Genomic DNA, 16,557 nt, shown 5'->3' with positions numbered 1-16,557 from the left:
CTTCAAGCACTCTGACCATTCTCCTCTGGCCTCTAGAATCAACAAGGCATTTTCACCCAAAGATCTGTCACTCGCACAATATTTTCTTTTCTTTTTCAGACCATTCTCGGTAAACCCCAGACGTGATCGTGCTGGAAAATCCTTGTAGATCTGCAGTTTCTAAAATACTCAGACCAGCTTATCCGGCAGCATTAAACATGCCACATTCAAAGTCATTTAAACCACCTTTCTTCCCCGTTCTGATGCTCAGTTTAAAATTCAGCAGTTTGTCTTGACCATGTCCACATTCCTAAATGCAATTTAGGGATGTAGACATGAGTCAATATTTCATCCAATTTATATTCATATAACACTATAACAATTTATTATAGAATTCTTCTTATTGGACCTGTTGAATGACTTGCAGTACCATCACAGCTAAAATGTAAAAACAGCAGTTTTTGTCTCGTTTATGTTATTTTAAAGTTATTATTTTAAAAGTTGTATTTTTTAAATTATTTATTAGGGGGTGGGGGGCAAGGACCATATAACATGGCAGTTTTAAGGTTATGGTTTCCTATTTCTTTCATAGGCATAAGAGTGGCATCAATTTTGTCAGCTAATGCTTCATAAGAAGGCATAAAATATTTCATAAGATTTTGAACCTTTTCTGTAACAAAATAGGTTTCATAATAACAAACTTCACAAAGAGGTTTTTTTTTTTACATTCATGAATAAAACGTTTTTAGTACATTTTCTATTAAACTTGGCAAAGGCTCCGGGGAGAAGCCTGAACAACCTCCTGCCAATGTGAGGGAGCAACAACAATATCAAAGTCTTTTTGGATCACTAAATCCCTTACCCAGTCACGCAAAGTCAAGCCTTAAACCCTCAGTCACTTATATCCACTGGCTCATTCTTTCGGTCACTGCCCAGAAGCCTTATGACCGCAGGTCAGTGGCAAAGAGAAGACTGATCAGAAAACAGAGTTTCATTTGATGCACAAAACCAGCAAACTCACTGTTCCTCTTACTCCTGCTTCCTGACAAACCCGCACTGCTCTGCATGGATCATATCACCCCATTAATCGAGCGGCCCGCCATTTATCTAGGAGGGAACTTTTCCCTCAGAAGTAGAGGAGCTGTGTAAACTCGATAGAGTAAAATGAATGCATTTTTTTACTCAAAGAAATGCAAATTTATGCAGGAAAGTCATCCAAAATCTAATAAGATCATCTAGTATGGAGGAGTGCATGACAGATTTCAAGAGGAGACCTGTGGCGTAAGTACAATTTAGGTATTAGCTTTTTGGCATCCATTGTTCTTGGGTTATTATGTTTCTCAAGACTGTGCCTACACACAAGCATGTCACAATGATGCATAATGTCCCACACCTATTGCACTGTAACAAGACACAGTACGCAGCAGTCCTCACATTATTAATACACATCTATCATCTGTACTTCTTATGAATTGGAATCCTTGGGCTATATTTGTTAATAAAACTTTGCGCTGTTAGGATCTCAGTGCAAACACAAACTTTAAATGGTTTAATGTACTAATAACAATTTACAAACTGTCATGACTCACTTAAGTTAATATCACATAAACTTTTCCACATGTGAAAATATATAACCATGAATTGTTTAAAAAAAACTGCTATGTTCACAACATAATTGTTCACAAACAATAATGATAAAATATATGAATCCAGTCACAGGAAGAGATGGTGCAGATTCATTTTGTCATTGGAAGCACGTGTAAACCTAACTTGAAATTTCTTGTTTAATCTCCTATATTAAATTGGTTTCATACAGGAAGTTACAAGAAACAACAGAAAACATGTTTGGGAGGTGGGGGGAGTATTTCAGCTGTGACATTTGGCCAATAACCTGTCATGTCCATCAGCAAAACATATATTAAAATAAATCATATCTTTGTCATTAACAGAACCATAATTTTTAAATCAGATTTCAAATTACAAATACTGACACAAGCTTTCTGTCTCTCAATGTTTAAAAAACAAACAAAACAAAAAACAAACAAACCACAGAATCAGTACTATTTTAAAAACATCTAACAAGATTAAGAGGTGAGTGCCACATAACTCTCTCACCCATGACTAGCCATTTGAAACACAGAAAGAGGCCATTTCTATGGAAATCCAATGTTTACACGCATGGGAGAAGTCTATTATCTGCCATTTTGAAAATGTGCACAGTACTTCCTGGGGTTTCTACCTCATATTGCTCTCAGCATTTTCTTCCTTGTTTTCTTCTTTCTCCCCTGTGCTCATCCAGAGGAAAAACAAATGGTTTAAATGTCCTTTTGCCTGATTAAGCAAAAACCCTTTCTGCTTCTTCTACATCTATATATTGCCAGAGAAGTTTCCCACTAGTGTCCCCAAAGTACCTCTTTCAGAAGCTGAATTGGGTCTTTTTCACCTTGAAAGCATTTAAATGGAGTTGCTAGGATTGGACTCTTCTCTCCCCACTCTTGCAAGGTATGTCAGGAGTTCAATGGTGTCTTGTGAAGCGTGAAGTTATACAGGGGAAGCAATGTGACTACGGCAAGAGAATAAAGTGACAGTAATGCATTGACAACACCACTCATCTCCCAGAAAGTAAAATACGTCTCTTGAAAAGAGAAATCTTGCGATGTTTAGCTTTGATTTTTTAAGAGTCCTACAAAAGTATCCCAAGAGGTATGGTACACTTTGAAATTTAAAGAACAGGTTTGATCCAGAAAAGCACAGCAACACGGGAACTCGAAAGAACCTCAGTGGAGACAGTTATTCCCATGGTTTTTGATTTGCATTGCATACTTACTTTATTCACAGCCTGCTGGGTCTGGAGGATAAAATCTGCCTTCTCAAACTCAAGGAGACAAAGGGCAACGTTTCAGAGTGAGGAGCCAATACTCTTTGCCCTTAAACAGGTGGGATGGCATACAGTGATGTCCCTGCGCATGTGTTAGATGACAGCCTTTTCTGAGCAGCATCTACTCTACTCTATGTACTGTAGTTGTTCTACAGCCTAATTCTGTGTAATTATTCCCACTTTGTTGTGTAAACTCAAATTTACAACTGGTAAATTCAGTAATCATGATGCCAATGCCAATCACGTTGCCCTAGCCTTAAAGAATCCAGGTCAGAAAGGAACACAGAGGTTTCCCCCAGCGGAACCTCATTCTTTTTCCTGTGAAGCTGTTTTTCTCAGACTTCAGACTCTTACTGTAATAGGCCCAAGTACAGTAGTCCACCAGTTGACAGACATTCCTTGTGACTGTGCCTGCTGTGTGGTTGTGTTGTTACAAAAGAGATCCCAAGAGAGTGATTTGTTCCTTCGTAAGTCAGTCAGACCTTCACAATTTTAGATTTCCATTCTAGTTTTTTTTATAAGCTTCCAACTACATCGTGTTGTATTTGGAAGGAAGGTCAGACCATTTTTCCATGACATGTATAAAAAAACCCACACCCACACCTGATCCTTATAATTCATGATGTTCAACCACATTTGAAAATAGGGGGAGGAGATGAAGGGAGAAACTTACTACCACAACAAAATACTTTTTTCATTGCAACTGAAGCATTGCACTGTTTTGGAATACATTGATCCTTGAGATAGCAATGCAATGGACTTGGAACCTGTCCAGGGTATATTCTGCCTTTTGACCACCCCCCCTCTGGGATATGCTACGGCACTATCCCAGAGGGTGCCCACTACCACCCTGTATCCTAGCTGAATGAGCAGTTAACAGAATGGAAGGATGGATGAATCAATACAACTTCATGTATCTTGTGGAATAAACAAAGAAACAAAATGATTCAGTGATCTCCATTAACTAGTCTGGTTTGTTAACCTAGTATTATCAGTCCTAGAACTAAATGCTTTTAATGTTTATGTGATCTGTATTACTTAATTAAGTAAGACCATGTGTAGGATATTATTCTATTGACTTGTAATTGACATTTTTGTTTGTTTGTTTGTTTTCTGGAAAGTATTTGGCTTTTATATTGTAGAAAAAAACAGTAAGTATAATATAATACTTACTTTTAATAGTATAAAAGCAAGAAAAGTAAAAAAAAAATGCTCTTTAGAAATTGAAAATGGAAAATACACACACACACACACATATATATATATAGATAGAGAAAGAGAGAGATAGATATATAGATATAGATGTAGATATAGATATAGATATATAGATATATAGATAGATATATATTATTAAGGTGCTGAGTGCAGTGGCAATGCCTTGAAAATCCAAAAAGTCACTGATCTGAGCAATTTTTATAATAGTTTTATTATATCAATTACTCGGATCACTAGTTTGATTTTCAAGGCATTGCCACTGCACTCAGCACCCTGAGCGGTTAGACAGAGGTTTGACACTTGTATGCAGGTTTGGACTTTGTGGTCAGGACACATGTCTACTCTGTCTACTCTCAGTAAGGCTGAGCGTGAGCGTGTTGAGCACACTGTCACACACACCATCTGTTACCTCCAACACTTCTGGCTTGGACAAACACAGCTATGAGCAGGTAATGGTGCAGACAAAACTTCTGACCTTGACACTGTCTCCTATGTGTGATCAGCGCGGGGAGAGAGGTAGATTGATGAGAGTCTTTTTGATTTTGGTTTGTGTGAGAAAGGCAGCAGAATCCCACGTTGCCTGGAAACCTGTCTATCTTGTAGTGTGTGATGAAAGATGGGGTCTTTCTCTGCCTCCCTTATCTTATTCAACTTCAAGATAAACATCAAATCACCACACTCAATAAATGTATTTCTTTTTTTTTAACCTTATGCAAGATCTCACATGCCAATACACAAATACTTATGCAACATAACCTTTTTCAGGTGCATTCATTCATCTATTTTAATTGAGGGATACTTAAAATACTTTTACTTAATAAGTAACTTAATTAATAACATTTGGGATTTTAAAATAAAGCACAGAACAAGCACCATAGAATATGTGTTAGCATGATTCAGTGTTAATGATGAATAGCAGCATTATGTATCAAGTTATTTGCCACAATTACACTCACCATGTTCTTGAAGATTCCTCTACTTGTCATTAAAGTTCACCTTGATGGATTTTGTGAGGTTTTTAATTTCTTGAAAAGCCTATTTATTATCTCCTCTTTGTACTTCCGAGAGGCAGGGCTCGCTGTGGGCTAAGGTCACTTTGAACATCAAATTTTGAAAAACTGTCATTTGGTGTCAGGTCACTTAAAGCGACCATTCCTTTGTGGTTTGGCAGGAATGGTAATGCAGTACTTTATTCCTCCCAGATGACACTCAATGACGATAATCTAGTTTTGGTAAAGGCTTGCCCTTTTAAGGCAAAGAGTTATAGACATAAAAGAGGTCTCCACAACACCAAGAACAAGGCTGCTGCCATAGGAAAAAAAATATTTTGAAAACACAATTGTGTGATAAATGAGATCTATCCAGTGTAAATAATTCTGTTCACTTTACACCCCTTTCATACAGACTAATTTTAATCATTGTCCACAATTATTATTCGATCTACTGCTGTGAACACAGCACTAAAAAAAATGCTTTAATTTCACTCGCCAGATCAATAGCACCTGATACAGCCTCATCTCATTCTCATCTAACAGTGAGGCACTGCGTTTATAATGCTATTGACAATATTGAGTAGTATTGACGAAAAAACTGGATAAGAGCCTCAGGCAGCGGGCAGGAAAGAAGTGCCATTTCTTCACAGCTGTACACCTTTGTAATAGCTCTCTCAACCATGAACATGAAAATAAAATGCCAGCTACTAAAAATCAGACAGCTTTGTTTCAATCGTTTTACTCAACCGTTCGTGTCTTTTGGCGGGGTGACGCAGGGTCAAGTTCAGGAGGAGACAAATGATAACAGAAATGATGCATCAGCTCTGCGAGAGCACATCTGCAAGATAAAGGAGGAATGTTTGTGTGCTGGATAAACAAAATGGCTCTAGTATATCTAGTTGCAGGTGCAATGTTGGGAATGGGAATAATGTGTTGGGGGATCTAACACCGAGTCTCTAAAAGTATAAACCGAGCAAGTGTATGTTACGCATTCTGGTGTTTTAATTCATTCAAACGGAGATGAACTAGCTAAATATATATTTATACGTGTATAATAACATTTTGAAATAACAGTTAGGAATAATAAGGCGTGCTTTAAGATCTTATCAGTCCAAGTACAAATTGAATGAAAGGAAATAAAATCTAATAGAAGCCAGCCAAAACAGCGCGCTTTCATTTACTCGACACTCATCATGTTGCTGACTATGCCTATGAGTATATCAGCTGTCTGTGATCTCCTTGAAAAACAGAAAGAAAGAAAACGACTCCTGACCATAGCTGTACCAGTTCAGATCTAAACTGCTGCTGAGTTTTAATGCTCAGATTTATTGTGCTTGTTACATTCGCGCGGCTTTTTCTCCCAGGGCAGGAGAGAGGAGAGGAGGGGCTGAGCTGTGCTGTGCTGCACCGTTCAGCTGCTCACCTCTCACTGAATCCCGTCTCCACCTTTCATCCCTCAACTTGTCCCACGTAGGGATGGATGAGTTCCACCGCCGTCGGACCTTGTAAAGTATCAGACCAATGCGTCTGAACTGGGGGACCGACAGTCACTGGAGGGTCTTTGGGCGTCGGTGATGTTTGCAATTGGTGACTGCAGAAACTGCCAACGTGTCGGCGAGTCGACAGACCACAGCTTACTTGTGCGCTCTTGGAGTGGGAGAATGGACATGTGAATGTGAATGAGAACGATTTCCCTCGGCGGCTACAATAACTGTTTTGGTTATTTTAGTTCACAAATCGTCACAAAGTCTCACAAGTGAAAACAGGATTGATGAGATTCTTTTTCATTTTTTCTTTTTTTGTTTCTGCTTGAGGAGGAATTCATGCGCCGATAGCTTACGAGGCCAATATGCCAGAATGGGTCCTCTACAGTATTTATTTCTCTGTGGACTTCTGCACACCCAGACCTATGGTAAGTTCATACAGTGCATGCATCTCTTACTTAGCGTCGTGGTTAAAAGGATGTCTCGTCCCACGTTATGCTATAGAAAGAATAGTCAACTGTGACCCGATGCGTATTCGACCACAGTGATTCCAGCTTAAGTCCACCAAGAAGATACTGAGTATGGTACGTGATTAACAGCTGGCACCCTTCAATTCTTGGTCATCATATTATATACTTTCTTCTCTTTCTTTTTAGTTTAGCCCCTGTATAAGATATTGTTCCAGACCAACTATTTAATGGTTAGGTAGACAAAGTGATTATTTATTTATACGGGGTACCCTTAGCTGACTTGAATTAAATGGTTGACAGCTTATCAATATTGAGTAATCTGACAAAAAAAAAAAAAGAAAAAGTCCAGGCAGCCAAACTTTTCCCCCCTATATTATCTGAAAAAATAATATTTTCTGCTCCTTCAGTGTCATGTTATACTCATGTCGAAACCTATAATGGCTCCTGCTGGACCCACATATTGCTTTAATTCTCTTTATCTTGCGTCAGATACGTGGCCTCACGTTCAGGTTGATCAGTTAACTTAATGGACCTTCTGCTGTCTCAAATTTGAAATGTCTAGTCTGACGTGGAGGCAGTCTACCTTCACATAGTCTTAAAATCTCTCCCAAAGTGTGCATGTGTTCAGAACAATGGACCTTTTAACATAAACACTGTATGCACAAAAATTCATTTGCACCTTTACATTTCAAGAATCTTGTGTTGTTCAATCTCCTGAAGTGTTTTGTGCTACTTTGTCCCATATAGCACAAATCTGTGTCAGTAGAGTAAATGTGTGCAGGTGTAAGCACTACACAGCACATAAAGTGGCTTTTGAAATGGGTGTTTCCTGTACACTGGAAATGCTGAGTTTATATGGTACAGCGTGTCAATGCAGCACACAAGAGCAGCAATCATCTCATCTTTATGAAACCTGTAGTTGGGGGGCGGGTGTTGATTGAACGCTGAGGTCATCATAGGAGTTGAAGTTTGTATTGGACTCCTGCTGACAGGTGTTTCCGGTGATTGGCACACCACATTTTTCTATACATTTACTGGGTTGAATCAGCACATTCTGACAGTTACATCATAAGCCATTGTTAATGCATGGCTGTTGCATTGGTTTAAATGGGTTTCTGTGGATATATATGTATTAATATGGAGATATACACATCCAGCATACCCATTTTTATGTTTTCAGTTAAAGGAATCTTCCAAGTTATAAGCTGAAGCTTGTACTGGTAAAACACTGTCAGCGTAACCTGGTTTTTATCAAAGTGTCCACTGCATGTAAGCTCCCAAATAACTACTTATTTTCTGCAAGGCTTTGAGCGTGTGCTTCAGCACCATGGATAGTTCTCACTAAACGGACATACTTGGGAAGAAAAATGAGCCTCAAAGGCTGGACCTGGACAAAATATTTTAAAAATATTTTAACTGTTCTAAATGTATCTAAATATAACTCTTTACTTTCAGACTCCATTAAATTATATCTGCCTTTTTAACCCCCATTTTAAGGAGTTACATTTTTAAAAAAAAATCAAAATCTTTCCCTTCTTTTTTCACTCATTTACATTCAGGGTCATAGTGTGCATGGAGCCTGCCCCAAGTAAGAAATAGACAACCCCCTCCTGATGAGATGCCAGTCTATCACAGGGCCAACAGACTGACAGGACCCCACAGGACCTTCTTGCTGTTAGATGACAGTACCAACCACTGAGCCAATGTGCCACCCACAACTTAAATCATCTAATTTAAATTCTGTTGTCTGACAGAACAAGCCTCAAACTCTGCATTAGCTACTGTGGAGACCGGGTAATGGGAAGACCAATTAAACAAAGCCAGTATTTCACAAAATATGTGTTTGTGTGACTTTGCAGAGCCACACAAATGTTATAGATTATAGAGTTTTAAAAGCATTTTTAATACGCAGTGTATCTCCCTGCTTTGGCATGCTGGTGCCAGCTAATGGAACGCTTTTTGTCAACAAACCTCTTAACATTATAGACCATCACATCAATTTTGATTCACTTTTATGACTTTATTTCAGTTGCTGTAGAGCAGTCAATGATCACGGCTGCCTCTGCAGTTTGTATGATTTGTCCCCCTCACAGTTAAAAAGACAAGAGAGTGCCAAACATCACTTTCATTTATTTATTATATATCTTATTTATTTTCTCCTTAAGACAGTCGAAAAAGTATGTTCTAGCGACTTAAACACTACACACTTGACTTGTTTGTATGCACACGACAGAGAAGACCTTTTAACTCAGATATTATAATGTGCTCATACACCATGGAACAGATGAAAGTTGTGAGATTGTCATGTCGGTAAACAAACACAGTGCCACTACATTCGGGTCATTACTCTGTGACATTTAGAGGTGGAATATATGAAACACCACTGAATTGGTCAATAAATGGAAAAAAAAAATCAGGCATTCCCGTGACATTTGATGGAGATCAGCTATCAAATACTGGGGGTTAAAACGTAAATATTATTTATGGCGAAATATAGCCGTTGATTTGAAAAGCACATAGTGAACTTTGCACATCCTTAGTGTTAAAGTACAAATCAAAAAATCCATTGTAGCAGCTGCTGTTATACACCCACTGTGACAACATGTTTGATGATGTCAGTGTTTGATGGAACGTGTTAATGAAAAAGTTAATGAGATGTAATGACTCCTCAGCTCCTGTCTGTGAAAGTAAATATGGAAGCTTCAGTTTAGTAACACAGCATATTGTAGAGCAAATAAAAACCTGACACTAATCAGCTTTCTTTTTTTTTCCAGGTACTGTAATCACATTATACTTTGTGTGTTCCACCAATCATATTTACAAATTGATGCAGAGGCATGATTTACAGTTTAAATTGCAGTGGAAATTATTATTTTAGTGACAGACGAAAACCATTACTTATTTTCCAACATAATTCCCCAAGATTTCTCTTTGTCATCAGCTGTCATTATTTTAATCAAAAGAAGTATGATAATCAACAATTCCCTGTTTTTCTCTTTTTTTTATATTAGAGAAACTGTGATAAGCCAGTATTGTTTTACGGCTGTTGTATGACACAGTGCATTCTGAGTGCCTATTAACTTTTAAAGGTTGCTCATTCGTAGTTGCTATTGCTGTTTTTGGTAACTCAGGGGCTACCAACCTTTATCCCAAACATACTGTTGGTTAAAAAAGAAATATATGTGTATATGAAATAAACATTATCATCATTCCTTTCCTTTAGGGTCTCGTCTTCGCCAGGAAGACTTCCCTCCCCGCATTGTGGAACACCCTTCTGACCTCATTGTGTCCAAGGGGGAGCCAGCCACTCTCAACTGTAAGGCAGAGGGTCGTCCACCGCCTACGGTGGAATGGTACAAAGACGGGGAGCGTGTTGAGACAAACAGGGAAAATCCCCGTTCCCACCGTATGCTGCTTCCCAGTGGGTCCCTCTTCTTCCTGCGCATCGTTCATGGACGACGGAGCAAGCCAGACGATGGCATCTATGTTTGCGTGGCCCGAAACTATCTGGGGGAGGCCAAAAGCCGGAACGCGTCTCTAGAAGTAGCACGTAAGTTTGACTTTTCATTGTGCCCCTCTAGGCACAAAGGTAATAACATGGTCAAAGAAATCTCAATGTTGCATGAAAAAAAAGGGAAATAAATGAATATGGAGCATGGGTGAGGGTGGTAACCTTTTGTGGGGTATATGAAAATATGAAAATGTGCTAATATTGCATAAAAAAGTAGAGGTTAAATTAAGCAAACAATGTGGAGCTGTTGTGCTACCGTATATGTCATCTGATGTCATCTGTCACAGTGCACGCAAGATCACATAACCTTTCCGCTGAACCTACAAGTGTGTGTTAATTTACCCAGCCGTGTGCATAACGTGTGTGCGCATATGTGTGTGAATATGTTTCCTGACTGCTAGTGAGACCTGTTTGGATGACCTGTTTGAGTAATGTATGGGCAAAGCTGTGAATCGCTCCAGGGATGGAGAGCAAAAGGAGGCAGGATTTTAACCCAGCGAACTCCCTTTCAGTGTTTGGATTTGGAAAGACGCGGCCAGCTCCCAGCCAGTTCTCTCCCTGTGTGGGAGAAAGGCGCTCTGGGCTATTCACATTTCCATTATGTGCTAAACTGAGCTGATTTCTTGCCATGAACAAGATGCACACACGCTCGGACGCACATGCATGCACACAAAAACACCCACACCGTCTCCCCTGCTCTGTGTTTATCATTAGCACAGATGGGGAATTCCATGCAAACAATATATTGCAATTTGGTTTTAAAATAATAATTAAAAAAAATATTCATCCACCCATGGCATTCTGTTATATTTGCTTTTTTAATTCCAAAATAGGTGAATATAAGACATGAACCTAATGATTTGACTATGATGTACTACAATTACATTACTACAGTTAAAACAAGAACATGTCAGAGTCAGAATTATGGCACTGTTGTGGCTTCAGCTGATTTGTCACCCTTGGCTTTATGGGGAAGTCACAGAACAGGAAGGGAAAAAAACTGAGATAAGAACCATGAAGCTAATTGTAGCTCAAGACATTATCTGAAATCTCTGTGCCTTCTTTTTGTGCACCCCATGATCTCTTTGCCTTATTGCTGTATTCAGTCCCTGTTGTCTTGTGTTTCTGTTGTCTTCTTTTACTGATGATATTACTGATGATCATCTTTGTTTCAAGGCAGTGAACTGTCCTGGAAGTGCTGAGGCTTAAGAAGATGCTGGCAATGTAATAGGACATACAAATCGAGCCATAAGAATGACTGTGTGTCTCTGTGTATGTGTGCGTCAGAGGATACAACATTGGCTTCCCCATACAAAACGAGACATTGTGGTGTCGGGTATTATAGCTGGTATTATCTAGCATCCCTGTCTCACTGTAATCGGAATTTACACTGCACTTTGTATCACATTTACACTGCACTTCTTGAGCTGTACAGTTGTCTTTGAAGATAGTGAATAATTCTTTCTCATAAAGAAACCAGAGACCCAAAACTGTCGTTATAGTGTCAAGAGACACATCTTCTGGCGGCTTCACTGATTCCCTTGACTGAATAGATGCCTACTTTATGAGCACAGTGACTGTGTCAGAGTGATTTTGTGGGGATTTTCTGGTTCTCCCTAAACACAATGAAGCTCATTTGTATGTTGTAGCTCAAACAGGCATTCTGAATTCATTTTCTGAGTTAATTCTCACATTCTTTGTCACTGTTAAAGCTGCAGCTACTTATAAATTGTTTCTTGGTTTGTTTTTCGTGAGAAACCTATGTTATGTGTAGCAACCATACATATGTTGTAAATGTGACTTACCCAAAATAAAGTAGCAACACCTAAATATTAGAAAATATAGAACTGTCTTCCTCAGCATGGCTCAGCAAAGCTTTAATATTCTTCGAAATGCATGTTTTGTTGCACATCATAGGATACATTCTTGAATCCACACCAATTGGTTTATATTTTTTGTATTCAAAGCACCATCTTGATCATTTTGAGGACATTTTGAAGGATCAGTGTTGGCTCTGAGGAGTACACCTCATGAGTACACTTCGTATTTCTAGATAGAGCCATACATATTTGGAGAATGACACTTTTTTGTGTGTATTTTTTCTTTCTACACCACCTTAGTTAATTTAAATCACACAAGCGAAATGTGATTTGAGTGCAAACTTATGGCAGTAATTCAATGGATTTACCAAAAGTAAATTAAATGACTGCCTGAATTCTACAACCCATGGATATCACGAAATGTTGTTTCTGCTCTCTAAGTCCTTTACTGCCACCACCTTTAGTTCCTGTTTTTTGTGGGTCTTTCTGCCTTCAATTTATTTTTCTTTAATAAAAGAAAAGTACGCTCTATTGAGCCGAGATCAGGTGACTAACAAGGCCATTGAAGAGTTTCCCATTCTGTTGCCTTGAGAAACTCTTAGGTTGCTTTTGCTGCGCTCTGATTAATTATATATTTGCACTGTGAAGTCCTGTCTGATCAGTTTTGCAGCATTTGGCTGAGTCTGAGCAGAGAAGTAGCACTAGCACAGCCTGCTAGTGCTACTTCTTTAAGCAGTCACATCATCAATAACCACTCGGTTCCACAGGCAGCCATACATGCCATAACATTACTTCAACCATGTTTGACAGATGATGTGGTATGCTTTGGATCACAAACTGTTTCTCTCCTTCGCCATACTTTTCACTCCTCAACAAGTCAAGCTTGGTTTCATATGTCCAAAGATTTTTTCTTTTTTTTTCAAAACGTTTCACATTTTTTCTGGCAACGTCAATTGACCAATATTTACATTTATGTAGATGACTTTGACTGGGATACACCTTCCCCCACAAGATGACTTGACTTGGTTAGATGTTACTTTTTGGTGTTGCTGTTCTTGTCAGTGCATTTGTTCTTTTTTAGCAGTGTATCAGATGTTTAATTTCCCAATTCTAACTTTATTATTTTGATTTCCACCCTAATAATTGCCTTCACATGAATCAATCTTCATTGATGTCCACTGCAGTGGTGTACAGAAGCAAAACTAAAAACAAAACATAAATGGTCCAAATACTCATTAATCTATTTGTACAGCTCAGTATATCTTGTCTATTATAAGGAAGCCCAGACTGGGATCCAGATATTTTCAGTATGTATTATATTTATAGTAACTGCCTTGTGTACATAGTGTTAAGGGATCATTTTTGTTTTCCATGGCCTTTCTTACATAAAGGACAGTACATGCCGGGCAGATTTTAGTCTTCTCTGTGTAATTCAGAATATCATGGCTACAGGGATGCATAATCACATGACTCCTCCAGGGACTGCAGGTTCCTGCCAGTATTGCTGCAGCCAAAGTTGTCATGCAATGCTCCGGGTGGGAGCAAACGGGTATATGAAAGTGCTGTGGGGATGATCTGACAGTGAGTCTAGCTCTAGAATGGTCTGTTTCTTTAGGAGTCCACACACATCCTCCGATTTTCTAATGGGCTGTAGCATTGTATCTTAACCAGTGGCTCAGAAAATGTAGCTAACTAGAGGGGTGCTGCTCCCTCGGGTACATTTGTGCTATACAAGCTCAATTTTGGTGGTTCGTCATGCATTTTGTGAGCTTGAGTCTGAGTGAAATTTGAAGAGACATTATTCATTCCGTGTGATGCAAAACACTTCAGCTGTTTAAGATGGCAGCAAAGCTTAAAATATGTAAATTATGCAGATATGCCAGACAAACCTACAGCTGACAGCCTGGCATCAACAAATGATTTACCTCACAACATTTGTTTGTCATATAAATTAGCCAGTCCATACTAAAACATCTATTTGCACACATATTTTCTTTCTCCCCTTACGCCTTAACAGGGCTCATGTTAAAGAATTAATAGTAACAGTGCAAATTTAAACCACAAGTTTTTTTGTTGTTGTTGAGAATCATCTAAAAGGACAGACAAAATGTTAGTTTTTCTTGAAATCTGAAGAAATTGTTGTGCATAACTCACCATTTCTTTATTTCCTCCATTATTTCATTTGCTATTCACTTAACACATTGGCATATTTTAAAGTCTTTGCCTTTAACTTGCTTCTTGTGCCTAATCATCTAGCTTCAGGCTGACTTCAATACAACTGTGATGTCTAGAGGGACAGCATTAACATATTTTCATACCATCTGCATGGTTATTCCTTCCTTGTTAAATCTTTTAGCGCACTGTGGATATTTTCCAGCACTGTGATTTTTCAGAGGAAATGTTTTACATTTACATTGACTCTTAGCTGAGCGAGACTGAACTAACCCTGAATAAGTAGAAGTGGAAAAAAATGAAGGCTAGAGAGCATAAATTTTATCCTGTGGACAATGGGAGCATATTTATTTTCTAAGCTGATGGACTATAGCAAGGCACGAAACAGAAGAATTTTCAGCCTTGTCGAGATTCTATTTCCTGACTGTCTTATTTGGTGTATATATGACACAAATGATAACATCAGCTATTTCAAAGGAAAAAAATACCTGTTTATTATTAGAATGTCATGTATTTTTTTCTTGATAAACAAGACCCATTGTGTTTTTGCTACTGTTGCAACATGTCACCTGAATCTCACATCCAAGTATGTAATTTTAATAATCGACAGGCACCTGCTGTCAGTGTGTACAATCACACTTGGCCAACCACTGAGGCAGCTTTTTTACATATTCACTCTGTTAAGTCAGACATTACAGCTGAGCGCTACTTCTGAGCAACGTGAACAAACAACTGTGCAACCTCCAGGCCACCAGTGGACTGGCACTAATCATCAGAGTGAGTGGCTGTTGATGGAATTAGAACAGCTTCCTCAAACTATTAAGAGAAGGGACAGAAAGACATGAACGGTGATGTTTTGAAGGGAGTTGTGGGCGGAGAGGCGGCAGATGCGAGGGTATTCATTAGCACCAAACTCAAGAACAAGACGAGTCCCCTTCTGTTCAACTGTGCTAGGAGAATTAGATGTATAGTCACTCAGCCAGACAATCATCAATTAAATCCTCACAGTCTCAGACAACTAGTGAACTAAGCAGAAACAATGCTAGATAAATCTAGTGCTAGATTTTTATTTTTATTTTTTACCATAGTTCCCTATGGTAATCGTTTTTGCTGAAATATTGAACACAAAATTTTGGAATTCTAGTATAATAGAAGAATAAATTCATTTACTGACAGTTTGATTTCAGACTGAAGTCTGCGAGGTGGGACATGTGAAAAAGTGTGAGCTGCCCATAACGTCTTTAAACTTTGCCTGGAAAATGGGAAAATAGGTGCAGTGGTTCATTGAAAGATGTTCAAACATAAATGGAAATAAAGTATATAAGTTAAAAGGACAGTTTGTACAGTTCTTGAAAGTCAGTATTTGGTAAGACTTTCTTTGTTCTTTAGCACTATCTGAATTCTTTTTATTGTTGGATTTCTTGTAATTTCTTCAAGTAGTTTTCAGGAATAGTTCATCAGGCGTCTTTTATCGAAAGCTTTTTTTTTTTGTTTGCTTTTGTTCTGTTCTCCACCATAGAACCAAGTCCGCCAGAGCTTCTCTTTATATTTTTACATGGTGTACTGCCATATTTGGGAGCATTACAAGTTGCTATACATCAATACAACCGTTATATCCGAAATGTAATAATATGTATGCATTAAGTCCATAGTAAGTACATAAATTGCAAAAAAGTGCAATAAACTACAAAAAAAAGGAAAATAGTTTTTGTTTTTTAAACATATTTCTAGTTAGAGAAATTTCAGAGGTATATACTTCAAAACTGTAAATACAAAAAAGTTGCAGAAAATAGTTTTCAACCACAGGAAATTAATTTTGAATGTCTTCATAGTTTTATTTTTTAGATACACCAATTTTTGTATACTGCAGGAAAAACGAAAATAAATATTATATTGCAAATTTGCAAAAAAAACAGCATGTGCATCAAAATAAACTATTTCCAACAGTGCAATGTGAGTTCTAAGTGTCCCAGAAACTATACAGAAAAGCATAAACTCAAACATGACATTTAAACACCAGTATAGGTTTATAAAGG

At 38.2% G+C, this 16,557-nt stretch overlaps 1 protein-coding gene across 1 annotated transcript in view; it reads left to right on the top strand.

Annotated features, from left to right (window-relative positions):
- The first annotated feature begins 6,342 nt into the window (after nucleotides 1-6,342).
- LOC146378768 (roundabout homolog 2-like) overlaps nucleotides 6,343-16,557 on the top strand; it is an 80,638-nt gene continuing 70,423 nt past the window's right edge. The window contains exons 1-2 of the mRNA XM_084941807.1: nucleotides 6,343-6,976; nucleotides 10,242-10,568. Of these exons, the coding sequence (XP_084797933.1) occupies nucleotides 6,922-6,976; nucleotides 10,242-10,568 (382 nt within the window). The 5' untranslated portion in view covers nucleotides 6,343-6,921. The remainder of the gene's footprint in view (nucleotides 6,977-10,241; nucleotides 10,569-16,557) is intronic.

This window comes from Perissodus microlepis, chromosome 10, assembly GCF_051167445.1.
Source record: "Perissodus microlepis isolate ML-2025 ecotype Zambia chromosome 10, ASM5116744v1, whole genome shotgun sequence".
Classification (NCBI taxonomy): domain Eukaryota; kingdom Metazoa; phylum Chordata; class Actinopteri; order Cichliformes; family Cichlidae; genus Perissodus; species Perissodus microlepis.
Note: the sequence above shows the minus strand (reverse complement) of the source record. Positions and strands in the feature narration are given on the sequence as shown.